General features: G+C 43.9%; 1 protein-coding gene and 1 long non-coding RNA gene across 5 annotated transcripts in view; one reads left to right on the forward strand and one right to left on the reverse strand.

Annotated features, from left to right (window-relative positions):
- FSTL4 (follistatin like 4) overlaps positions 1–27,330 on the reverse strand; it is a 717,999-nt gene that overhangs the window by 1,995 nt on the left and 688,674 nt on the right. For all 4 annotated transcript variants that reach the window (XM_082378912.1, XM_082378911.1, XM_082378913.1 and 1 more), the window contains 5 exons: positions 26,966–26,992; positions 23,611–23,729; positions 19,189–19,338; positions 10,504–10,611; positions 1,458–1,567 (listed from right to left, as the gene is read on the reverse strand). In XM_082378912.1, the coding sequence (XP_082235038.1) occupies positions 1,458–1,567; positions 10,504–10,611; positions 19,189–19,338; positions 23,611–23,729; positions 26,966–26,992 (514 nt within the window). The remainder of the gene's footprint in view (positions 1–1,457; positions 1,568–10,503; positions 10,612–19,188; positions 19,339–23,610; positions 23,730–26,965; positions 26,993–27,330) is intronic.
- On the forward strand, positions 1,575–11,102 carry LOC309622825. Its single transcript, XR_014241155.1, has 3 exons — positions 1,575–5,498; positions 10,097–10,207; positions 10,820–11,102. It is a non-coding gene; the product is annotated as an uncharacterized lncRNA (long non-coding RNA).

Here is a 27,330-nt window from a genome sequence, read left to right on the forward strand (position 1 = left end):
GGCAAGTTGCTTGCCTCTTCAAGCCCCTGCAAATATAAAGAGGGTAGTTCCTTCCAAGGGCTGTTGGGAGGATTAAATCTAAGAGGGAGCTTTAGTGGAAGAGGTCAGTAGGTGAAAGCTGCCACATCTGGACTTTGTGAAGTTCCTCTTTGGAGGCTGGTTGTGAGCTGCAAAAGGGCCTGATTCCAGGCAGGACTTCCCTCTGATTGTGAGAGCCTCTGCCTAAACCCCTCACTTGCAGAGGCCTTTGGGTGCTGTGTACACCTACAGGAGTAGAGAAAAATCTCTTCCACAGTTTTCTCTTGAATAACAAGCCGTGCCTCAGAGTTGGGAAAATGCCCACTTTACAGCATCTTTAAAGCATCCTTAAAGAGCTAGAGCATGGAAAGAGCAGGAAAGAAAACCCCATACTTACAAGAAACTCTAATGTAAAAGTCACACACAGGCTCTGCAGAGCCTGAGTTTGCATGACTCCTGGCTGAATTCAGCTTCTTTGAGGGGGTTTACCATTTACAACCATTTTAGAGGCTCTGCCCCAGGTATTCTCTGCAGTGAGGTAGGGAGGTCATAAAGTGGTTATTTTCTCCCTTGGGCAAGGATGAATGGGAGAGCCCTATTTTTACAAGTCCAGCTTCAGCTTGCAAAAATGAGTCATTTCTTCCTGGAAAAAGTTGCTTGATGTCAGAGTAAAGGAAGGCATAAACACTGCCACAAGAGATTTGGGTCTTGATGACTTTATAAAAGGGCATGCTCAGTCTTCTGGCAGTGGTGCCTTGACAGAAAATGTCAGGGGTTCTCTGAAATGAATAGGGAAGGAGAGTGGCCAGGCTGGGATGAGGCTTGCAGTCGAGGCCATGGCTGTTATTATTAAGCTGTTCTTTTGGATGGTGGCAAACCAGGCACCCTGGAGGCCTTGTTTCCTTGCAGGCCCCTGCATGGCTGCTCTGGGGACTCCTAGAGGAACCACAGGTGTGGTTAGCAGAGAATGAGGCCAAATGGGGCACTGAAAGGAGACCCAGCTTTGCATTTAGTCTGACTCTGCCAGTTCCTGGCTGTGTGACTTTGGCCCGTGTCTTAACTTCTCTGGGCCTAAGTTTCCTCATCTATAAAACAGATTCGAGACCGCCTCTACTAGTTTCTTGCGTCTAGCAAGGAGAGGGTACTCAATTAACCACGGTTGTTTCCCTCTTTCCTCTGCTGTCCTCACCCAAGGATGAGACCTCCTGACCTCACTGGGCCCCTGAGGGCACTAGGAGCTGGGTGCCTTCCTTAACTTCAACAATTAAGGCCTGGGGATGGGGCCATTTCTCTGTCCGTTCCTGATGGGGTCCAAAGCCAGCCAGCCCAGGAGGAGTGGGGGAGAAAGAGAAAGGAGCAGGGCCACCTCGGGCGAAGCTGCCCCGTGCAGGGCTGAGCTGGGGCACGGAGTAGGTTAGGGCATTGCGGGCCGGTCTCACCTGATGTGGTTGATGATGAGGTTTGTTGGAGGAATGAAGAAATCGTCCACTCCTGCAAAGGGTGTGCGGATCAGGTGCTGGCCCTGACCGGTGCTGGCCTCTGTGATCACCTGCAACACAGATCGGAGGTCCTTGTGAGGGCCCATCCCAGCGGGGCTTGGAAACCTGCAGACACATGCACGCTCGGGTGGAGACCCCAGCAGACAGGCTGCTTGAGAGAGAGATGATGGGCAAGTCACCGTCTGGGGGTGGGGGTCAGGAGCAGAGCGGGAGCTGCTTGGGAATGGCGTAGGCAGGGACCCATCCTTCCAGGGAGGGGAAGTGGGGAGACAGGAGTGAACGCCTGGATCGCTCCCTCCTGCTCGGTCAGGCCTGCCCCTGACTGACTGTGGTGCATGTTGTCAGCCGCCGTGATGTGACAGCGGAGTGAGGACTTGGAGGGACTGTGCTGGGGCTTCTGAGGGAGGGTCCTCGGAACCTAAGCATCCCTGCTCAGAGACAGCCTCCCCCACGACAGGGAGTCCCACCTTCTCAACACCTAGGCCACCCTGGGAAAGGCGGCGAGGTTTTAAATAACGAAAATGCTAAACGCTGGAATCATTGACTGGCTCTGTATTTTCCCTTGATGCCAGGCACCTGGGCTGGTTTGTTGAGAGTCTCTGTCATATGCGCCTCACAGAGGCGCTCTCTGAGAACTGTGACTGCGTAATTTATTAGAGAAAGCAGGCATCCTGTCAGAGGTGCTGGCCGTGTCATTTATTTTATTTTTTATTTTTATTTATATTTATTTATTTACTTATTTATTTTAACATCTTTATTGGAGTATAATTGCTTTACAATGGTGTGTTAGTTTCTGCTTTATAACAAAGTGAATCAGCTATACATATACATATATCCCATATCTCCTCCCTCTTGCGTCTCCCTCCCATCCTCCCTATCCCACCCCTCTAGGTGGTCACAAAGCCCCGAGCTGATCTCCCTGTGCTATGCGGCTGCTTCCCACTAGCTATCTATTTTACATTTGGTAGTGTATATATGTCCATGCCACTCTCTCACTTTATCACATCTTATCCTTCCCCCTCCCCATATCCTCAAGTCCATTCTCTAGTAGGTCTGTGTCTTTATTCTCGTCTTGCCCCTAGGTTCTTCATGAACTTTTTTTTTTTCTTAGATTCCATATATATTTGTTAGCATACGGTATTTGTTTTTCTGACTTACTTCACTCTGTATGACAAACTCTAGGTCCATCCACCTCACTACAAATAACTCCATTTCGTTTCTTTTTATGGCTGAGTAATATTCCATTGTATATCTGTGCCACATCTTCTTTATCCATTCATCTGTCGATGGACACTTAGGTTGCTTCCATGTCCTGGCTATTGTAAATAGAGCTGCATGAACATTGTGGTACATGACTCTTTTTGAATTATGGTTTTCTCAGGGTATATGCCCAGTACTGGGATGGCTGGGTCGTATGGTAGTTCTAGTTTTAGTTTTGTAAGGAACCTCCATACTGTTCTCCATAGTGGCTGTATCAATTTACATTCCCACCAACAGTGCAGGAGGGTTCCCTTTTCTCCACACGCTCTCCAGCATTTATTGTTTGTAGATTTTTTGATGATGGCCATTCTGACTGGTGTGAGATACCTCATTGTAGTTTTGATTTGCATTTCTCTAATGATTAGTGATGTTGAGCATCCTTTCATGTGTTTGTTTGCAATCTGTATATCTTCTTTGAAGAAATGCCTATTTAGTTCTTCTGCCCATTTTTGGATTGGGATGTTTGTTTTTTTGATACTGAGCTGCATGAGTTGCTTGTAAATTTTGGAGATTGAGCCTTTGTCAGTTGCTTCATTTGCAAATATTTCCTCCCATTCTGAGGGTTGTCTTTACATCTTGTTTATGGTTTCCTTTGTTGTGCAATAGCTTTTAAGTTTCATTAAGTCCCATTTGTTTATTTTTGCTTTTCTTCCCATTTCTCTAGGAGGTGGGTCAAAAAGGATCTTGCTGTGATTTATGTCATAGAGTGTTCTGCCTATGTTTTCCTCTAAGAGTTTGATAGTGTCTTGGCCATGTCATTTAGATGCCTGTGATTAGGATGCCGAGGGTTCCAGTTTCACAAAGGGGACTTGCTGTGAGAAGTGAAGAATTAGGCCCTGTGTTTTGTACAAACTGGTAGTGACAGAGCATGCTGCCTCTGTTCCCCTGGAGGTACCACTTTCTCCCCTGCGTACTTGGCAGGAAGCGACTTGAGCCGTTCCTTGGTGTGTGTCCCTGCTGTGTCTGTATCAGGGAAGGGCACAGTGACAGCACAGAACAGAGCCAAGTGATGTCTGGGGTTAGACAGGATGAGAGCATGGTTTGGAGGCCCTGCCAGAAGGCCCCCTGTGGTCAGACTGGGCTTTTGTCCATCAGCTACTGAGGCCTTGGGCACAGGCAGGCTGGAGACACTGAGCCAGCCAGCCTGTGTCCTCTCGCCTTCTCTGCATGTGCTCTTCAGCCTCCAAGTTCTAGGTGATTGACCAGAAAGGTGGCAGACCTGCAGCCAGATGAGGGGCTTGGCCAGCTTGTGGACAATTTTGCCTGGAGGACCCCAAGGACAAGCCCAGACCCTCTTAGCAGGATAGGAGGCAGATGCTAGACTCTGACCAGGGAGGGGAGACACTTTTCCTGATCTTCATGTTGTGGCCATTTATACAGAAGGAAGGATTCAGATTTTTGCAGCCCGAGGCTGAGGACAGTTTGTGATGGGGCTTTGTGACTCACATGGCTTAGAGCTCTGGATGCTTTTACCTTTTAAGAGTGGGGCTGCCTTCTGCCTCTTACTTTAATCACAAGACAAACAGCACCTGCCCTGCTTCCTCGGGCAGGTTTGAGGCTTGAGTTTTTTGGATCATGCTTCCCTTGAGGGGTCAGCAGGCAGAATGCTGGATTAGAATGATGAGAGCTGTGATTTTCAGTCTTGGGGCAGCTCTAAAGTTAGGTTATTTTCCTGTGATTTAAAAAAAAAAAAGGCCAAATGACACTTCCATGGCAAGTCCATGGGAAAAGCTTAGAACTAGGCATTAAGAAAATGTCAGTATTAGGAAACTGGATCTTAGAGAGTCCAGGTGAAAATGCCAGAGAATTCCAAGAAGCCATGCAATCATTGCTTGATATAAGGTCTGTCATTTTAGCTTATAATAGAGATGGAAAATTACAGGCTGTCAGCAGTCAGTGTCATTCATGCTTCACCACCCTGACACCCTATATTCAGAGGTTACTTCATCAAAACCCGGTGTCATGGGCCACTGAACTGACATGGGCTAGTCAGCCTCATTTCTCCAATGAGTCATGAGTTCCTTCTTGGCCTGTGTCCCAGCGCATGGCTGGGCACATTTGTGACCAAAAGATAATTGTTGAGCTTCTCAAATCTGCTGTCTTTAGGGGCTTGGTTCAGGAGATGCACATAGTTGGCTGGGTATCAGGAGATGTAAGTTAGTAGTGAGTGTGGGGTAGGGAAGTCTGAGCATCTGCTTCAGAGGAGTGGACAAAGCCAGGTGAGAGGTGACAGCTGGGGAAGGGCAGGGTGCAAGATATCGAGTGGGATGGGCAGAGAGGCAGCTGAAAGCTGGGAGTGGGTGGGCGAGAGCATGATGGGCAGGATTCGAGATGGTGCCAAAGGTTCAAACACTGGCTCCTGGGGCAGGGCCTTGGTGGAATAAGCCTCATTTATAGAACCACCTTCATTTAGTCATAGTGAAGTTTGTTTAACCAATTCCTTAGTGTTGGATATTTAGAAACATTAAGATGGTATTTTCAATGTTTTGCAAATATAAACATTGCAGTAACACATAATGTTGTAGCTCAGTCTTTGTGCCCATCCCCGATCCTGGTCTTTGGGTAAGTTCTGAAAGGTCAAGTTGCCGGATTGAAAGCAATGTTCTGAGGCTTTCGGTTCACATTTCCAAATTGCTCACCACAAAGGCTCTGCCCACTGACATTTCCAGGAGCAGTTTTTGCAAGCAGTGGTTTCCTGAACCCTAGTCCACAGAGATGAAGGTAGGTTTATTCAATTTATTTCATTTTCTTGTCATAGTGCATTTCTAAGACTTTCCAATTATGGTGATGGTGGGCATAATGGTCTAATTCCTGCTATTAATTAAAACGCTTTTAGTGTTTTGTCATTTAGGCAAAATTTCCTCTTGGTTTCTGGGAAATAGTCTTCATTATGTTTATGTCTTCTATTCCTATTTTTAGTTTTTTTAAAAAAATGAAGAATGTCTGCTGTATTTAGTTAAATGCCTTTCCAGCATTTATTGAAAATATTATAGCTTTTTTTCTGTTTTGTGTTATGAGTAATGTTGACTGATTTCCTGAGAGTGAACCATTACTGCATCCCGGGAATTTGTTCTCTGCTCGAGCAGTTAGATGCATTGTTGAACTCTATTTTTAATACTATGTTTAGAATTTTGCTTCTATATTCATAAGTGAGATTAGTTGATAGTTTTATTTTTTAATTCTTTTTTGAATTTTTAAATTTTATTTTGTTTTTATACAGCAGGTTCTTATTAGTTATCCTTTTTATACACATTAATGTATATATGTCAATCCCAATCTCCCAATTCATCCCACCACCCCACACGCACTTTCCCCCCTTGGTGTCCATACGTTTGTTCTCTACATCTGTGTCTCTATTTCTGCCCTGCAAACCAGTTCATCTGTACCATTTTTCTAGGTTCCACATATATGCGTTAATATACGATATTTGTTTTTCTCTTTCTGACTTACTTCACTCTGTATGACAGACTCTAGGTCCATCCACCTCACCACAAATAACTCAATTTTGTTTCTTTTTATGGCTGAGTAATATTCCATTGTATATATGTACCACATCTTCTTTATCCATTTGTCTGTTGATGGGCATTTAGATTGTTTCCATGACCTGGCTATTGTGAATAGTGCTGCAATGAACATTGTGGTGCATGTGTCTTTTTGAATTATGGTTTTCTCAGGGTATATGCCCAGTAGTGGGATTGCTGGGTCATATGGTAATTCTATTTTTAGTTTTTTGAGGAACCTCCATACTGTTCTCCATAGTGGTTGTATCAATTTACATGCTCACCAACAGTGCAAGAAGGTTCCCTTTTCTCCACACCCTCTCCAGCATTTGTTGTTTGTAGATTTTCTGATGATGCCCATTCTAACTGGTGATAGTTTTATTTTTTAATACTAAGGAGTCACACATTTTTTTCCATATGGTCTGGGATAGTTCAAATGATATTAAAATTATCTACATTTGAAAGGTTTGATAAAACTTGGCTGTACATTTTTCTATGGTAGATCTTTGATCTTTAAAAAACCTCTTCTCTGGTAATTGTTCTATTTCAAGTTTTCCTTTTCTTAGGTCAGTTTTTTTTTCCTCAATTTTTTTTTTATTGAAGTATAGTTGATTTACAATGTGTTAATTTCTGCTGTACAGCAGTGACTCAGTTATACATATATATTTTAAAATTTATATAAATATTACATAACTATTATATTTATACCTTTTCCATTATGGTTCATCCCAGGACATTGAATATACTTCCCTGTGCTATAGAGTGGGACCTTGTTGTCCATCCATTCTATATGTAATAGTTTGCATCTACTAACCCCAAACTCCCAGTCCATCCCTCCCCCACACCCCTCCCCCTTGGCAACCACAAGTCTGTTCTCTATGTCTGTGAGTCTGTTTCTGCTTGGTAGACAGATTCATTTGTGTCATATTTTAAATTTCATATATAAGTGATATCATATGGTACTTGTCTTTCTCTTTCTCACTAGGTCAGTTTGTTTTTTTTTTCTGCATTTTGCAATCATCCATTTCTTCTAGGTCTTAAAATTTGCCACCCCAGAGTTGCAGTGTAGTATTATTTTACAATTATTTTCATCTTCTTTTATCTGCAGTAATATGCCTTTCCTCATTTCTCATTTTGTTTATATTCTTTTTTCTTTGTCAGGTTTGTGAAGGATTTATTGGTTTTTGTTTGTCCTTTTAAAATTTCTACTAATTTTAGTCTTTTAAATAATTCCTTCCTGCCAGTTACTTTGTTCTTTTTCTTATTTCTTTATACAAATACATTCTCTGCAGGCTTTTAAGACACAAATATTCCTTGCATACAGCTTTCTCTGTATCCTGTAGGTTTTGATGAGAAGTAGTCTCTTTTTCATTGCTTTTGAGACAGTTTGTAATTTCTCCTTTTAATTTCCTCTTTGATGCAGTAGTGATCTAGGAGTGTTTCCTTATTAGGTAGGTCACATTTTAATTGTTTCTAATTATCAGATAATGTAGCCTGTAACACTGACTTTTACAAAATTTGCTAAATTTTTATTTGTGATTACTGACACATATATGTGGACATGTGAAAAATTTCTATTTGGCAGAGGAAAGGTTTTCTATATATTTATTAAACCAAGTTCCTTATTCATATTATTCATTTTTCCCATGTCATTATTTTGTCTCTTTGGAATGTACAATTTAAGTGCATTGTAAATCAAGTTCCTGTATTTTTAATCACTCTTGTATTATGTATTTAGTTATGTTGTTTGTTTGCTATCTGTTGGCTGTTTGTCTTCATATAATGCTTCTCCTATGCTGTTTAGTGGTTTTAACCTTAAATTTGACCTTGTCTGATATTAATATTACACTCATACATCTTTTTGTCCACCTACCATCACTATTTCCACCCCTTTCAATTCAACCTTTTATTATCACTTTATGGGTTTCTTGTAAACAAGTTACAGCTAGTTTTCTCTCCCTCCCTTCCAAACCCAATCTCATCATCTCTGCTTTTAATAGGAGAAATCAGTTTGTCACATTTGGAATAATTAGACAGTTAACTATCTCAACTATTAATTTCAAAGAACATTCTCTATAGCCTCTCTTATCCCTGTAAGATGACATTTTTGAGTATTTTTACTCTCTTTCCTCCACTCCCTACCCTTACTTTTACAGAAATAATTTATCATCTTTAGTTAGAGCCTGGTATCAGCATTTCTCTTTCAGTGCATTGCTCCTAATTGAAATGCCCTTATTTAGCACTTATTAATACATTTCCAGGTAGTCTCTCTTCATCCATCTTATTTTATTTTTGGACCTTCCTTTCTAGGTTTCTTACTTAGGGCTGTTTCCTCTTTATCTTTCGCCATCTTGATGTCTCTGATCTGGTTCACCTACTGTTTTTCTGGTATATTTCATGATCTGCTCTCTGAATTCTTGCATATCCTTAGGTCTTTCTTTTGTCCTGACAGGTAAATGATACCTTGGCTATCAGCCCTTTTATCTTAATAGCATGTAGATGTGATGCCACGGTCTTCCAGCAGCTGTTGCAGGTGAGAAGTCCAGTGCCAACCTAATTGTTCTTTTACAGGTGACTTTTCTTTCTGCCTTGTAGCTTGTAGTATTTTTCCTTTATTCTTGGAAGTCCAGAGGAGTTTTACCAAGAGCAGAGATGTGTTATTTTTCATCAGGTTAGCCTGGAACTTACAGATCCCTTTTAATCTACATGATTTACTTTTTCAACTTGGAAATTTTCTTCCAAATTTATTTAATGTTTGACCCCATTCCAACTATTACCTTTTCTCTTTCTAAACTTCTTTTGACTTTGAAACATCTTTTGAGACTTCATATCTTAATCTTTTCTTGTATTCTGTGATTTGAGGATTTTTCTTGTTCTTTACCTTTCAGGCTACTATTTTGAGTCTCAGTAGAAATCATGCATTTTCAACTCATCTATCTACTGCAGTTTTAAATTAGGAAATCATTTTTTGTTAAATATTAGTTTTAGAAAAATATTTTTTGGTGGCCCCTCCCCTTGAATTTCCTTACATGCTTTCTTAGAGCTGCCAGAAGAACCAATTTTCTGGGCTTATACTCTATTTTGAGTGACCTTTATTCTGGCTCCCAGGTCCTCTAATGAGTTATTATTTGTCATCAGCTCACTGGGGCCCAGGATGTGTTGATGGTGTTCACTGAGGGACAATAGTCTTGTTTTGTAGGAGGTGAAGTAATGTCCTTCCCCTGGCCCGGCAGCACAGAGGTAGGTAAGGCAGGTGGCCAGTCCCCAGGAGGAAGCTTCTGTAGACTGGGTATCCCTGGCCTCTTACCAGTCTTGGGAACAGTGTGAACTTGGCTCCATCTGCAGCCCTTCTCAGCTGGGGTTCTGAGAGAGAATAAAACCCTAATATCCCAAGGAATCCACTGTATGCAGTGAATTCTCTTCTGTGCGTCTAGAATGGTTCTATGCACCATCATTGGGAGAATCGAGGGAACAGGCATTCAAATCACCTTTTGTAGGGCTTAATCCTCTCATGTACCCCTAATGAGAAAGGCTGAGCCAGACACACTCAACATAGGGTTGGTGTTGACCTTCCCTGACTGGTGGAGGAAGGGATCCCACAGATGTCCTGGGCCCAAGCTCTTCCCAAGAGGCAGTGCAGTGGCTGAATGTATGGGCTGCAGGGCTGAATGTATGCCTAGGTTGGACCAGGGGCCAGTTACTGAAACTTCCTGTGCCTGGAACACTGTGAGCACTCAGTAATGTGCTTCCATTTATGAACATAATTGCTGCTGCTGCTTTTACTTCTCCTTCCTTATTATCTGGTGCCTGCTTTGACAGTGTTTTCCAGCCCATGCAGCCCAAGGTGAAGAAAGCCCTGGCTCCCTTCTCACTGCTTGAAGTCCAGAGGTTCATTTCTGCTTGGCTCCAGGAGCTCCTGGCTCAGAAGAGGCAAGTGTTCTGGGGCTGGGCTGGGTGGGGCCCAAGAGCCACATTCTGGTTGTCATGACATTAGAATCTTATCCATCATCAGTGTTACTGTCTTTAATAGCAGGCCTGGCAGAAGATACCCTGTTCATTGCCTATAAGGGGCATTATCCTGAGGATGTTTCCTACTGTCTCCATAGCCTTCATGGACATACTTTGGCTAAATGTGATTAGCCACCTAGGGAAGCAGGAGACATTTATTAGCTAGGGAGAGAGCTCTTTCCTGCAGGTGGGTGTTATCTTCCATGTACTCAACATACCTGGAGGCTTGGTTGGGACTTATGCACGTTCCCCCAGCTCAGGACCCACACTTGGTCATGTGATTTGTCATAGGCCAACTTAGCCGGCAGAGGGTCGACACCTATGGACTTGAAAAAAAATAGTGACAAGTTGGTCATTGTTGTTGCAGAAGCTGATTCATTTCTAGGCCATTTTTGGGTGAGTGGAAAGCCAGCCTAGCAGCCTTGACAATGAGCCAGTTTGGGAACCCAGGGTAGAAACATCCCTTCTGGGTTTGTCTTCAGAGGCATAAAATTGGTTATCAGTAATGTTCTTCCTTTTAAAAATTTCTTGCAGGGACTTCCCTGGTGGTGCAGTGGTTAAGAATCTGCCTGCCAGTGCAGGGGACGTGGGTTCGAGCCCTGGTCCGGGAAGATCCCACATGCTGTAGAGCAACTAAGCCCATGCGCCACAACTACTGAGCCCATGCTCTGCAACAAGAGAAGCCACTGCAATGAGAAGCCTGCACACTGCAATGAAGAGTAGGCCCCGCTTGCCGCAACTTGAGAGAGCCTGTGTGCAGCAACGAAGACCCAACACAGCCAAAAATTAAATAAATAAATAAATTTATTAAAAAAAATTCTTGCATGTCTTACTTAAAGGGTACCCAGACCATCTTGGCAAAAGCCTAAACAAACACAGAGGTTTTTTTTTCAGTTTTCCACTCAAGAATCAGCTTCAGGACCCTCCCATCACTTCTCCTGTAAGCCTCTGGGGCCTCTTGAACCCTCAGCGTCCTTCTCTAGCTCTTCTTCCTGGGTCATCTGAGACTGACTTTGAACTTATCCATTATCACCTGTCTGTCTGTCTCTTTGTGCAGACTCCTCTATCTGGTACATCATTCACCTGGAGCCTCTGGGACTCAGACTGTAGCATCAGGCAGAGTCGTCTTTTTCTACTGCTGTAACTAACTGAAACTCTGCTATTATTTTCTGAGGACAGAGCTTCCCCAGTGGCCCTGTCAAATGGTGACTTTTCTACTTCTCAGAATGTAGTTTTATAAGTTCCAAAACTCTGTTTTGTTATGCCACTATGACCCCTGCTCTTCTTGGCATTGGCCAAAGTTCTAGTCACTCCCTTTGTTCACTAAAGATGCTCTGTTTTCTCTGTCACTCCCTGAGTCCCCAACTTTGGTGCCTTCATTCAAAGCCCTGCTTCCTCAGTTCCTTCTTGGTTTCAGTGATCTTTTCCTCTTCCCCACTGCAGCCACCATAACTTAAACCTTGTCAACAAATTTCTGACATTTCAGTCCACCATATTCTAGCCTTTCTGATCTTGGGGGAAAACCATCTTTGCCCCCACTGGTTAAAACTTCTCTAAAGAAATGTCTATGGAGTCCCTGAAACCACTTCCTCTTAACTGTTTGTCTTCACCACTCCACTGAACTGCTCTAGAGCTTCATGTCAAATTCAGAGAGCACTATGTGGTCCTCCTCTAACTTGACATTTCAGCAAGATTCCACATAGTTAACCATTCCATTCTGGAAACATTCTCTTCACTCAGCTTCCCACCTCCCTGGCTTCTCTTCCTCATCCTGACTTCTAAATGGTGGCATGTCCCCAGTCTTCATCTTTGACCTTGTTTCTGTCTATATCCTTTCCCTGGGTGAGCTCATTCAATACATGGCTTCAAGTAACCCATTATACTCTGATGACTTTAGAATTCATTCCTCTGTTGATGACCACAACTTTATACAAATCTGAACTCTTGATTTTGCCTATCCCTGCTGAAATATATTTCTTCTCCAGTCATCACCATCTTTGAAGTCTCCTTGTACTTTCTTGCTCTAATTAAAACTTCCTCTGCCCTGAAGCCTCAAGTAGAGGCTGTTTCTATTTTCCTACACTTCACATACCCCAGGTCCTTTGTTCATGCTTCCAGCTACTCTTCCTTGATCTTCTCATCCTGGCTGCTTCCCTTCATTTACCAAAGGCTTTAGGATCTGGCACTGTCTTCCCCTACCCAGAGCTTCTTTTCTCACCAGTAATGATACCATCCTGACACTATCTCTAGTTTCTTGTATTTTCTCTCTCACTCTTTTAAAAACCCTCTTGATTGATTACACATTCTCCTCCAGCTATCCCATTTGTCTGCCCTCTTCAAAAACTTCCCCAAAGTTTAGACTGCAGGCATTATCTCTCCTTTCTGCTTAACTTTCTCTAATCATTTTTCATATTCTCATTCTGACTGAGGTGGTATGGAGTAGGAGACTGAAAACCTAAACCAAAAATCTCTTACATTCAGAACAGAGCTTTCCACAGTCTCAATATGCTAAGGAGCAAAGACATGGAAGGGAAAAGGTCCTGAAGAACACACCAGACTCTCAGTTTAAAGACCTGAAGTGCTACCTACTAGGAGTGAATCAGAGACTGACTAAGCCTTATGAAAGCTGCAACTCAGCCTTGATTCAACTTAGTACTTGATTAAAGTGATTCATTCTCTACTGTCTTTCTTCCTAGCAGAGAAAAGGGTAAACCCTCTTCAGTGGATGACAGCCATTTAAAGTCTCTACAATGTAATATGGAATGTTTGACATTCAGAAAAAATTACTAGGCACTCCAAGATACAGCTTATATAACTGAAAACAACATAAAAAAGACAATAGAAACAGACTCATGGGTGATCCATAAAAAAAATAATTAAAAAATTGTACATATAAAAGGAATTAAGCAGAAATTCTAAAAGTGAAAAATTGCAACACCTGAAATTAAGATCTCAATAAATAGGTTTTGTTATATATACCTCAGACACAGTGGAAGATAGGATTATTGAACTGAAAGACAAGTTGATAGCATATGCCCAAACTGAACCACAAAGAGACAAAAAGGATGGAAAATAAGAGTGAAAGAGATGTGTGGGATACAATAGAAAGGTCTAACTTTTTTTCTCTCAGAGTTCCCAAGGAAGAGGTGAGAGAGAATGAGGCAGCAGAATATTTGAAGAAATAATGGTTGAGAATTTTCCAGTCTGATTAAAGATATTAATCCACACATTTAAGAACCTCTGAAAACCCCAAATCAGAATAAATACAAAGAACACCATATCTGGGCATGTAAAACTGCTAAAGACCAAAGAGAAAATCTAGAAAGTAGCCAGAGAGAAAAAACGAGATACATTATCTTCAAAAGAGAGACAATAAGATGACAGTTGATCTATTAACAAAAACAATGGAAGATAATGAAACGGCATCTTAAAATGCAGAAAGAATTTAACTGCCTATGTAGCACTCTATATCCAGTGCAAATATCCTTTACAAATAAAGGGCAAATTTTCAAACAAACACAAACTATGAGAATCTGTTACCAGCAGACCTGCACTAAAAGAACTATTAAAGAAACTTGTTCAGCCAGAATGAAAATGATACCAGACAGAACTATGTACTTCAGGAAAGAATAAAGAGCAATGGAAAAGGTAAATATGTGGGTGAATGTAAATGACTATCAACTGTACAAAATAATAATAATAGTCATGTCTTGTGAGGTTAAATTACATGTAGAATTAAAATTCATTCTCACAATAGTGCCAAAGGCAGGAGGAAGGTTAAAGGAGTTAAAGTGTTCTAAGCTTCTATCATTATTGGGCAAGTGAAGCAATAATTTGTATGAGACTGTATTGAGGCAAGGATGCATGTTGTAATCTCTATGGTGGTAATAATAACAACAATGATAAAAGTATGCATGGACAACAAACTAATAGAGGGAGAAACAGAAGAACAAAAATGTTTGACTAATCCAAAAGAAAGCTAAAAGAAGAAAAAAGCAACATAAAGAAGTAGGTCAAGTGAAAAAACAGTAAGATGGTAGACATAACCATATAATTACATCAAAAATACATGGATCAAATAATCCAAGTAAAAGATCAAGATTATTAAACTAGATAAAAGCCAAAATCCAAATACATGTGGCTTTATAAGAGATCACTTTTTAAATATATGAGAAAGATTGATAGTGAAAGAATGGAAAAATTATACCATGGTAACACTAATCAAAATAAATCTGATTTAGCTATATTAATATTAGACAGAATGGACTTTCAGGCAAGAAGCTTTGCCAGAGATAAAGAGGGATATTTTGTAAGAAGAAAGAAGTCTTTCCCCCAGGAAGATACTATAATTTTAAAGCAAAAATGGATGGAACTTGATAAATCTACAATCACAGTGGGAGACTTCAACATGCCTCTCAGCAGCTGGTAGACTAAGTGGACAAAAAAATCACTTAGAATATCTGAACAATGCAATAAACCAACTTGACATAATTGATATGTATGTAAAATCTACCTAAAACATTAGAATTCACATTCTTTTAAAGTGCACATAGAACATTTATGAAAGTTGATAAGCTGAGTTATAAAGCAAGCTTCAATAAATTTCAAAGGACTGAAATTATTCAGAGTACTTTCTCTGGCCAGGGAAATCAATAACAGAGAGATAGCTGGAAAGTCTCCTATCATATTTTTCAGGAGAAACCACAACCACAACCCTGGTTTTTATACAACTTTCTCCCAACAATGATCCTGCACCTGGGCAGCTGTGCATTCCTGGGAAAAAAGATACAACCCTCCTCACTGGTCTGACTTTACATTTGCACCCCTTATCCTTAAGTGGGCCTTCACTATTGCCCTGCAGTCCTATCACATTTCCCTGGTCAGTTCAATCTCACAACCAACTTTTACCTCTTTCCTTAGACCTCAAGCCTTGGTGATAATTTTCCTTCTCATTTCACTGAGAAAATAAAGGCAATCAGAAGAGAAGGTCATCCAGCTATCACCAATTGTATCACCTATTTGCACCTGTGCCTGAATACTTTCTATTTCTTCCTGTTATGATGAAAGAATGTGCTTTTATCTTAGGCTAGTATATCTACTTGTATGTCCTGGATTCCACTGACTACTGCCTACTTCGATGATATAAAAGAAAGGGAAGAATTGTGGGAGAAGTTTTTCCCATTAGCATACAAATGCTGTAATATCACCTATTCTAAAAGTTTCTTCAGCATCCTCTTCCAGCTACTGCCTCATTTGTCTACTTTTTCTCATATTTATAGCAAAACCTCTCAAAATAGTTGTCTATATTCACCATCTCTACTCCCTCTGATTCTAAATTGAATCCACCCCCTCAGGCTTGCATTCTGCCATTATAGTCCTACCTGTTCTTGCCAAGGTGATCCATGTGGTACCAAATCCAGTGGTTAGTTCTCAGTCTTCATAACATACAAATGCTTTCAGCAACCTTTGACACCACTGGCCACTAACTCTCCCTTAAAAAGCTCTTTTCTTGGCTTGTGGAACACCACCCTCTCCTCATTTTCTTCCTACCTTTCAGGCTACTCCTTCTTGGTCTCCTTTGTTGGCTTCCTCTCTCATTCCTGATCTTTAAGTGTTGGAATACTTCAAGGCTCCAACCTTGACCTCTTTTCTATCTGTACTTCCCTCCATGATTTCCTCCAGTTAACTGGATTTAACACAGTTCACATGGGGATGATGCCCACATTCATATCTCCAGCCTAGACCTCTCCTTTGACTCCAGATCTGTTTATCCAATTGTATATGTGTGTGTGTGTGTGTATGTATATATATATATATATATATATATATATATATATATATGTATATATTTAAAATGGCAGCTCAAGCTTAACAAATCTAAAGCTGAATTACTAATTTTCCCCTGTATCTGCTTCATGACCTATATCCCCTGCCTTGCTCAAAGCCTCTATCAGAGTGTATTAGTTTCCTAATGCTGCAGTAACATTGCCACAAACTTGGTGGCTTAAAACAACACAAACTTATTCTCTTACAGTTCTGAACGACAGAAGTCCAAAATTAATCTCACTGGCAGAATAAATATGTATGCAAGGTAGTTCTCCCTCTAGAGGCTCTAAGGGAGAATGCATTTCCTTGCTTTTTCCAGCCTCTAGAGCTGCATTCCTTGGCTTATGGGCTCTCCCTCCAATCTTCAAAGCCAGCAGTGTAGCAAACCTGCTTTAGTCCTTACACTGCCTCCTCCTTCTATGTTGTCACATTTTTTCCTGCCTCCCTTTTATGAGGATACTTGTGCTTGCAGTTAGGGCTCGCCCAGATAATCCAGGATAACTCCCCATTTAAAAATCCTTAATTTGAACAAAAATGTTTACAATTTGCATGGAAACTCAAAAGACCCCAAATAGGCAAAGCAATCTTGAGAAAGAAAAACGGAGCTGGAGGAATCAGACTCCCTGACTTCAGACCATACTACAAAGCTACAGTCATCAAAACAGTATGGTACTGGCACAAAACTAGAAATATAGATCAATGGAACAGGATAGAAAGTCCAGAGATAAACTCACACACCTATGGCCACCTAATCTATGACAAAGGAGGCAAGAATATACAATGGAGAAAAGACAGTCTCTTCAAAAGTGGTGCTGGGAAAACTGGACAGCTACATGTAAAAGAATGAAATTAGAACATTCTCTACCACCATACACAAAAGTAAACTAAAAATGTATTAAAGACCTAAATGTAAGGCCAGAGACTAAAACTGTCAGAGGAAAACATAGGCAGAACGCTTTTTGACATAAACCACAGCAAGATCTTTTTTGATCCACCTCCGAGAGTAATGAAAATAAAAACAAAAATAAACAAACGGGACCTAATGAAACCCTAAAGCTTTTGCACAGCAAAGGAAACCATAAACAAAATGAAAAGACAACCCACAGAATGGGAGAAAATATTTGCAAACGAAGCGACTGACAAGGGATCAATCTCCAAAATATACAAACAGCTCATGCAGCTCAATATCAGACAAACAAACAACCCAATCAAAAACGGGGCAGAAGACCTGAATAGACATTTCTCCAAAGAAGACATACAGATGGCCAAAAAGCACGTGAAAAGCTGCTCAACATCACTAATTATTAGAGAAGTGCAAATCAAAACTACAATGAGGTATCACCTCACACCGGTCAGAATGGCCATCATCAAAAAGTCTACCAACAATATATGCTGGAGAGGGTGTGGCGAAAAGGGAGCCCTCCTACACTGTTGGTAGGAATGTAAATTGGTACAGCCATTATGGAGAACAGTATGGAGTTTCCTTAAAAAACTAAAAACAGAGTTACCATATGATCCAGCAATCCCACTCCTGAGCATATATCTGGAGAAAACCATAATTTGAAAAGATCCATGCACCCTAATGTTCATCGTAACATTATTTACTATAACTAAGACATGGAAGCAGCCTAAATGTCCATCAAAAGAGGAGTGGATAAAGAAGATGTGATACACACACACACACACACACACACACACACAATGGAATATTACTCAGCCATAAAAAAGAATGAAATAATGCCATTTGCAGCAACATGAATGGACCTAGACATTCTCATACTGAGTGAAGTAAGTCAGACAGAGAAAGACAAATATCATATGATATCACTTACATGTGGAATCTAAAAAAATGATACAAATGAACTTATTACAAAATAGAAATAGAGTCACAGATGTAGAAAACAAACTTACAATTAACCGGGGGGAAAGAGAAGGGGAGGGATAAATTGGGAGATTGGGAATGACATATACACATTACTATATATAAAATAGACAACTAATACGGACCTATTGTACAGCACAGGGAACTCTACTCAGTATTCTGTAATGACCTATATGGGAAAAGAATCTAAAAAAAAAGTGGATATATGTATATGTGTAACTGATTCACTTTGCTGTACAGCAGAAACGAACACAACATTGTAAATCAACTATACGCCAATAAAAAAAAGTAAAAAAAAATCTTAATCATACCTGCAAAGTCCCTTTTGCCATATAAGGTGACATTCATAGGTTCTGGGGATTAGGATGTGGACATCTTGGGGGCCATTATTCATCCCACCACACATAGTAAATGGCATCACCATTCTACAGTTGCTTAAATTATTATTATTAAAATTATTATTATTCCTTTCTCTCAAACCTTACATTCAATCGAGCAGAAAATCTTTTGGGGTCTACATTTAAAATATAGCAAGACTTTGATAGCTTCTTACCACCTCCACTGCTGTCATCATCTTGCCCAGATTATTTCAGTGACCAATATCTCTGTTCTATCTTCCAGTCTGCTCTTAACTGAGTGGCAGATTGACTCTCTAAAAATGTCAGACTATGTCACTCCCCTGATTAAAACACCTGAATGTCTGGCTATCTCACTGGCCTTTGTTTACCCCTGACTTTGCCACATCCTACTCTCCCTTTCCTGGCTGTGCTCCAGTTCCACTGGTCTTCCCTCTGCTCCCAGAGCGGGAGTCCCACCGGGCATTCAGATCTCAGATTCTGTTCACTTCCAGAGTGAGGCCCACTTAAAAATAGGCTTCCAGTTCCTCTGTCCCTTTCAACCTGTAAATAGCTCTTACCATCTATAGCTCCCTAAAATTCTGATTTATGGTCTGTCTCCCCAGCTAGAATATAATTTCTAGGACTTGCTCATTCATGGCTGTTTTCCAAGCACCTAGACCAAAGTTTGGCACATAGTAGGCGATAAATACTTGATGAAAAATGCACATGAATCTTCTTTGCTCCCTCCCACTTCTGATCACCTCTCCTAGGAGCTGGGGAGTGTGCGGAAAACAAAGAAGGATGTGGCCAGCTGTGCCCCAGAACTGCAAGCTCCCCCTTCCCTCAGAGAGATGTACCTGGAGGACTTTCTGGGCCTGCACGTCGACCACGAGGACTCTGCTCAGCGCGGGCTGGGCCACGTAGATGTAGCGGTCCCTGACATTCACTGCTGACGCCCACTGGCAGGGCTGGGTGGCGCCTCCTTCCCTTTGAGGACAGATTTCTTCCTGTAAAGGAGACAGGTTGCCATATGTCTTCTTAATTTCCTGTTCCCTCATCATCGCTGGGTTCCCTCTCCCCGACCCTGCTCTGTCCCTTTCTTCCTCTCCCAGAATTCTTCACATCCAGAGAGCACGGTATGTGCGCCCTCCTGCATCACCAGGTTTTCACTCCACGTTCCGTTCATCTTTCACCTCCTCCTGCTCCTACTGAGGCTGTAACTCCCTTTGCCGGCCTCTCAATCAGCAGCTGCATGGTCCATGTTCTTCCAGTCTTGTGAGCTACCTTCTCCCTTTCCTCATCCCCATCCATCATATAAACAACTTCTGTCAATGACCAGACTCCTGAAGGAGTTACCTGCGCACTCTCAGCTTCCTCACCTCTCACAAGCTCCTTAATCCTCTGGCTCTAGTCCTCAGCACAGAGCTGGTGGTGTTCTCACCGAGCTCCAGGCTGATTTCTCAGTTATTACATTCAAGCTCTGCCATCATTTTATTTGAACTTGGGGCATCATCTGACAGCGTGTTGACTACTCCTTGGTTCTTTTCCCTCCATCCTCCCCAGTGGCTGATCCTTCTCCGTTGCTCAGTCCTACTCTGTTTGCTGATCTCTAGATGCCAGGATGCTCAGAGGTCGCTCCTGGACGACTTCTCTAAAATCCACTTCCTTTGCTAATCTTTGTTAATCCACGCCTATGACTTTAGACACAATCTACGTGCTTACAACTCCCAAATTCATATCTTTAGCTCAGTCCCCTTCTCGGAACTCCAGACTTAGCCACTTCCTAGGTCTACTTGGCTATTTAATTTACATCTCAAATGTATAAATCCAAAATCAACTCTCAATTTTGCCTCCCAATCTTGCTGATTCCACTCAAATAAATGGCAGCTCCCTTGTTTTAATTCCTTAGACCAAACCTTTCAGGTCATCTTTGACTGCTTTCTCTCCCCATGCCCTCAGCCTTCATCCAATGCGTCAAAAATCATTTCCGTTTTACCTTCAAGAATATATTCAGAATTAAACTTTCCGACCACTTCCACCTCTGTCACCTTGGCTCAAGCCACATCTGTCCCTTGAGTAACTGCTACAGCATTCAGACTGTGCTCCTTGATTCCACCCTGGCCTCCTGCTAGCTGTTCCTGACACAGAAACCACAGGGATCACTGTGAAATACAAGTCAGCTCAACTCCCTCCACCACAGTAACATTCTTTCTTGCTCAGAACAGGGTCCAAGTCTTCCCTGAAGCCAGCGAGGCCCTGAACACTCTGGCTCCTCTGCCCATCTCTGCCTTTTTTCTCCTTTTCCATCCATCCTGGGCACACGGCATGCTTGCTCTTCTGTACTCACGCCGCCCTCCTGCACCAGGGCCTGTGCAGCTGGCTGTTTGTCAGATGTCTACCTGGTTTATTTCCTCATGTCCTTTGGGTGTCAGCTTACGTGTCGTCTTCTTGAGACACCCTCTCTGGTCTCACCTAGCTTAGCACCCCGGCATCCTCACTGCCTCACCTTGCTGCGTTTCTCATCTACCACTTGACCTTCTGCGTTTGTTTGTCTACCTATGTTTAGTCTTTCTTTTTTCACTAGATAGTAAGCGCCTTGAGAGCAGGCTCTTTGTTGGGCTCACTGCCATACTCTGAGCACGTAGTAAAGTGCCTGACACAGAATTGGTGCCTAAAATATATTTGTTGAATGAATAAATGAGAGAAAGGGGGACCTTCTTTTCCCTTAGTCTTCCATGATACACATTCTCATGTTTCTCCTCATGACTCTTGTCCAACACTGTCTCAACCTTTGTGGTTCCTCTTGGTGCATCTGCCCCTTAACTGCTGATGCCCCCCAGGGTTCTGTGCTAGGCACCCGACTCAAATCACTCACATGCACCCTTGGCGATTGGGTCTCCCATCCGGGCTTTCGTCAGTACTCTCATGCTGATGGCTCCCAGATCTGTGTCTTTAGCTCAGAACCACCTTCCCCAGTTCCCACGTGGTTCCCCTACAGTCACCTCATACACAACCATCCACATCTGAACCGGTCCTCGCCTCCATCCCTGCTCCTCCTCTGGGTCCTCATCAGCATCTGATCAGCCAAGTCCAAAGCAGGAACACCATCTTTGATTCTTCCTTCTCCCACACAAGTCACTGTGAATTAGTCATCGAGGACTAGAGAAATTGCCTCCTAAATCTTGGAGTTCCTCTACTTTCCATCTCCAGCCCCGTTTCTTTCCTAAATGGCTGCAATAGCTTTGAAACAGGTCTTTCTCCTTTTACACTTGCCACTCTCTGTCATCACATTTAACCCTCACAATAACCCCTATTTGCCTGTGAGAAAACGGAGGCTTAGAGGGGTTAAGTAACTTTTCTAAAGCCACTTAGCCTGCTGAGTGACAGAGGTGGGACCTGAACCCACCTGGTACAGATCCTGTTCTAAAGCCTGTGCCCTTACCTATTAATCCTGCCACTTCCTTCTGGGCAAAGTGAACATTTCATCCAGCAGAGGGGCTGGAGATGAGATGCCAACCTCCTACTCACTCAGCACTTGAGAAGGAGGGTCAGCTCATTGTAACCCTCCTGTGAGGTTCTAGGCATGTTTTAGATGAGGAAAATGTTATTTGGGACTGTTCCATAGCTCACGGAGGTCTTGTGTTGCCTGAAACGCCTACAAGACCTCTCTTACTGTGTCTTGTTCTAGTTTCTTCGGAAAACTGAGCCCTGGTTAGGATTTGAGAGATGTCCCCTACAAGCTACAGGTTAGGTTATTGCAAATATATGAGAAATCAGTGCCAGTGTGATGGGTTACAATTATTCAAACTTAACTGCTGGAAATTAACTAGGACCACTCTTTCTCGATGGTTTTGTGGCTATCACGTGGAGGGAAAACTTATCAGAGGTCATATTTTAAAACATGATTAATTCAAAGGAAATAGCCTGGAAAACAGCTGCTCCCAAGCTGCAAATGTGAGAAATGCGACGCTCTGAGGGACACCACCAGTCAGGACAGCAGTGCAACACACCCGGTTCAGGAACTTGTCTGGGCCAGGCCCGCTTGCTCCATTAGCTCCAAGCCCGTTACTGTGCCCCAGTTTATCCACTGTCTGTCTTCAAGGAGAGGGCACGTGGGGGCTTTTAGATGACTCTTGGATTAATCCCATACTTCTACCCTCAAGTCGCTAGGATTAGTAGAAGAGGTCAGACCTCAAGCAAGAAACCACCAACACAACACCAAGTGGGATACCAGTGGGAGGGACAGAGCCGTGGGGTGGGGAAGCACAGCTCTGGAGGACCAGAGGGTTGGAAGGGTTTTTCTGGACCTGCTACCCGCAATCATCTCTTTTGCCTCTGCCCACTGCATGTCACGTTGCCACTTTCTACCTGGCCTCTTATTTGTTCACAGCAGCTCTGATGCGTGGGCCATTCACACATTTCAAGCTCTCTCCCCTGTTCCCTGGAGGCCACTGAGGGCCTCCAAGCTCTAAAATCTACTCAGTGCTTCCCATTCCCACCACCACTGGCTTAACCCAGGTCACCACCCTCACCTGGGTGATCACAACAGCCTCTTCACCCCCTTCTGTGTTTCTAGTGCAACCCTTCTGATCATTACCCACCGTGAGGCCCTGCGCAGGTCCCAAAGCACCCTGATCCTGGCCATGCTTCACTTGAAGTTCTTCAGTGCTTCCCACGAGAACTCCTCAGCTTTGACCCTTACCTACTGTCACCCTGATCCGAGGCCCTTCCCACATCCATTCGTCCCTCCAGGCATAGAGAATATTTGCGGTTCCCTGAATGTGACCTGATGTTTTATGCCTCTGTGCTCCATATTCATGACGTTTCCTCTCGAAACCCATCACCGATTCCCACCTGTTCTTCACAGCTGAGCCCAGGCATCACCTGCCCCAGGAGCCTTCTCTGACTTTGTCCCCCAAGGCCTGGAGAGGCCTCTCTCCTCAATGTTCCAGTGCACCTTACACATCCTTCCACAGCAGCACTTGTTTGGCAGCTGTCTGTTCACACTTCTGTTTCCGTCATTTGACTGTGAACTCGCAGAGGCCAGGAACCCATCTGTCCGCCCTGGGCCTCCCCTCAGGCTCAGTGCATGGAAGTGGCCGCTGGAGGAAGGAATGAGAGTTTAAGCCTCACGTGCTCCTTGCTTAGCCTTGAACCACATCTGGAGCCACACCACATGTAGCAAATGGAATTTAAGAAATCAAGGGGCACACATGGTGCCAGGCTGCCTCTCAGGATGCTGTGTGTGAGCTGGACGGGCCCCAGGCACAGACACTTACGTAGCTCATGAAGATCTTCTCCGTGGGTTTGAGGTGCCTCTGGATCTCACAGTCCACTGGGTGCAGGACGATTATGCCATCGTCGGAGAAGATGTAGAACATGTTTCCCACACTGAGGCCTGCGAGGAGCAAGCACAGCCACACTTAGGCCCTTCCTAGCAGTTGGTCCCCAGGCAGGGTCACATGCCACTTCAGGCACAGATGAAACCTACAGTTTGGCTGCGTCTGCTACAGGCACAGAATGCAAGGCCTGGTCGAGGTGGGGTGAGGGGAGACGAGCAGGCGGTGTGTGGGGAGCGAGTGCCCGAGGGCTGCGAATCAATATGTACACCGAGGGCTCTGCAATCCCCAGGCTGTCCTCCCAGACGCGCATACCTGCGCCAGGTCATCCAGGGCTGGCCGCCAACCCGAGTTTTCAAATAAGTGACAGCCTAGGCTTTGACATACACTTGACCTTTCCTGTTCTGAAAGGCAAAGTCTCCCGTGGTCTTTGTCAACCAGTCAAATCAGAACAGATCAGGTGATGCCAAAAAAGCGAAGGCTTTTATTTTTTTTAAACACATCTATGTACAGTGCTGCTACCTGGGATGTGGGGACCTAAGCAAGCTGTGGCTGGTATTCCTTTGTCCAAACTGGGCCTGTCTGTGCCCGTGAGCCCTTCCTTCAAGACAGTTTGCTCCAACATCTGACCTACCAGTTTCCCTACAGCAGCCCCATGCCAGGCGACGGAGCCCACAGCCTGGTTAGGGCACCTGCCTGCACCCCCATCCCAGCCCAGGGCTGTCTGGGGAGAAATCTCCTTAGACCAGCAGAGGAGGGGCCTTGGGGACCAGTTAGTTCAGCCTCCATATTTTAAAGACAAAGAACCTGAGGTCCAAGATGGGGAGGGGCTTGGTTGAGGCCATGTGCCTTCGTGCCCGAGCGGGGGTTAGACCCCGAGCCCCAGCCCTGGGCTCTGTCCCCTCACCCTGCTCTCCATAAAAGGTCAACATGGCACAAGGGTGGGTAAGGTCTAGAGTTCTCCCTCTTTCTCCACTCCCCTTCCTCCCTCCCTTCATTTCGTTTGAAGGTAAAACATTGAAAAGATTGTTATGAATTCTAAGAGAATGAGCTATGTGGAAAATTCTCTCTTTTCAGGCATGCTGAGAAAACCAGTGTACTGACTTAACTGACTAGCTGGGTAAGTTTTTAGTGAGTTAGAAAACAGTAAAACAGGCAAATAGGAATCACCGTTCCACTTGCTTTCTGTGGCCCTGCAGGTCGTTTTCCCCAGTGCCTGTGGTTCCCTGTGTGGACAGAGGTCCCTGACTGTGTGACACAGCCTCACCTGCCTCTGCTTCTGTGCTGAGAGGGGCTCCGGGCAGGAGGGCTCCTGCCACTACAGACAGCTAGACGCCAGCCTCTCAGAAGCTGGGAGCACCTAGGAGCACCGCACGGGTCCCACTGGGAATCCTGGGGTGCCGGGCAGCCCCTCCTGAGAGCCAGACGAAGCAGGCCAGCGCCTCCTACACGGCGGTCCAGTGTTTGGAGTGGGCTAGGTAGCACACGTTCGCTCTGACCCCAATCTATCCTGTCTCCAGGAGGACTTTCTCTTCTGTACACTCTCACCTGGCACGCTTCTGTCACTCAAACCTGTAGGGGCCAGAGGGAGTCAAAGTCCCTGCAAGACCACAGACCCCACAGTAGCCTCCCAAGGTTTTTGGAAAATCAGTAGCTGGAAGAACCCACATGAGACGGAAAGCTCAGTAGAGCCCACGTGGGCTTTGCAGCTGTGGCTACACCGCAGGCTGAGCACCGGGCCTTGTCACGGTCGACACGTGAGGCTCAACAAGGCCTCGCTCCACAGATAACTGACTTCACCGGAGAGCTGGCCTCACGAGCCAGCCCCTGGAAGGTTCTGCCTGGGATTAGCTTGACCAAGGGGGCACACAGGCGCTTTCTCTGCTTCTGCGCGCACATCATTTCACTGCTCCTATTGAGAGCCGAGAGCGCCCTGGGGCCCTGCCGCCTTCTTTGCTTTTGCTTCTGTATTTCCCTATCTCCAGGCCTGGAGTTTGAGCAGGGAGGGGTGTGAGCAGCTAGCTGTCCAGGCGTGATGGAATTTGTTCGCTGCTGGGTTGTCCAATATTAGCGCAGCACCAGCCAGCCTAAAGGCCCGAGGCAGCTGTGGGTCTTAAGTTGGCCTTTGGGCCTCCGGAGCTGCATTTAACACTTTGCAGGGCCTCCTGCATTCTCTGCAGGTCTCCACTTTTGAAATTTGGAAACACCCCTTAGAAACCACCTTTTAAAGACACAGAGCCAAAGCTCTCTGTGTGCACTAGGGACTAAGTTCAGGCAGCGTCAAGGGACCACCGTCCATGATTAGCGACTGCTGCTCTGACTTTCCTTCTGAGGATTCCTAAAGCCCACTGGCAGCAATCCCTCATTTTCCGGGCTCTGCCTTTGTTTTGCTCCCAGACTTACTGTGTGAGCATTAGTGCCTGACATTCAGGAAATTACTCTGAGTGTGTGTATGCGTGCACATGCTACACTGTAGGTAACATGGAAGTTCTTAAGGAAAAAATATGAGGAAATATGACGGTTTTTAAAGGAGGAAATTTAGTGCTTAGCCCCGAAATTGCATGGTGCTTTCTGCTGCTTCTCATACCGTCCCTCTGTCCACCTAGCTGGAGAATAAGTTACCCTCAGGGGATTTGGACTCTCTGGTGGAGGGGTTCATAGGTAGGGTTGGGGTCCACAAATGCACGTACACCCCACAGAGTGACTCAGGCCCTTTAACCCAGCACCCACATGTGCTCGCTATTTTTGGAGCCATGTTATTAGACCATTTTTGATATACAAGAATGGCAATTTTGTATGGCCCAACCTAATATCTACAGATTGTTAGATAGATACAAATTTTAAAAACCCATTCATTTAGAAATATACATGTAAATATACATTTACAGAAATCATGGTAGCTTTTTTATTCAGCATTTCCTCAAAGTATACACTAAACCCCAACACCAGTATCAGTTACTGGAAAAAAGTTTAAGGCCCAGCTCTGACCAGGACCCCTGCCAAGAAGCTGGCGTCAGTGGAGGTTTCAAAATTGCTTTAAATGGAAACTTCCGTTTTAAAAATTCTAATCGTCTAATGTCCATTAAAGACACTAGTAAGTTTAAATCTGCCTCAAGTGTGCCACTTGATTTTGACATGGACTTCCCTTCTCCCATCTGATTTGGCCCGTGGACCCCACTTGTGGGGACTGCTTGATGTCTGGAAAAGCTGTTGGTGGATTATGGAAAGATGGCCTGTTATGGAACCATGAACACACGTGATCACAGGCACGACACAGAATAAGAAAGCTTGGTACCTTCTTCTCGCCATAGAATGTTTGCAACTGCAGCATCAGAGAATGGTGAAAGCAGGAACGTGATGGAGGGAAGGAAAAAAAAGAAGAAAGCAACTTCAGAACCTTCCTTGTAGTGATTCAGTTCATGAACATACTGGTATCTAGTCCATCATGTACAGAACCTGCACCACTCATGGCCCCAGCAATACTGAGGGGGGACGCTGGACGTTGGACAAATGCTTCCAGGGCTCAGGACCCTTTTGGTTCCTAATGAATCAGGTTGCAGGATCACAGAAGCGAATGGGACCCTCCTCTCCTGTGGATGATAAAGAGCAAGCAACGTCTCTCCCAGACCTCCTGGACTACTTCCAGGAGCAAGCTGGTTT

This window comes from Balaenoptera borealis (genome assembly GCF_965194805.1).
Source record: "Balaenoptera borealis genome assembly, chromosome: 2".
Taxonomy (NCBI): Eukaryota; Metazoa; Chordata; class Mammalia; order Artiodactyla; family Balaenopteridae; genus Balaenoptera; species Balaenoptera borealis.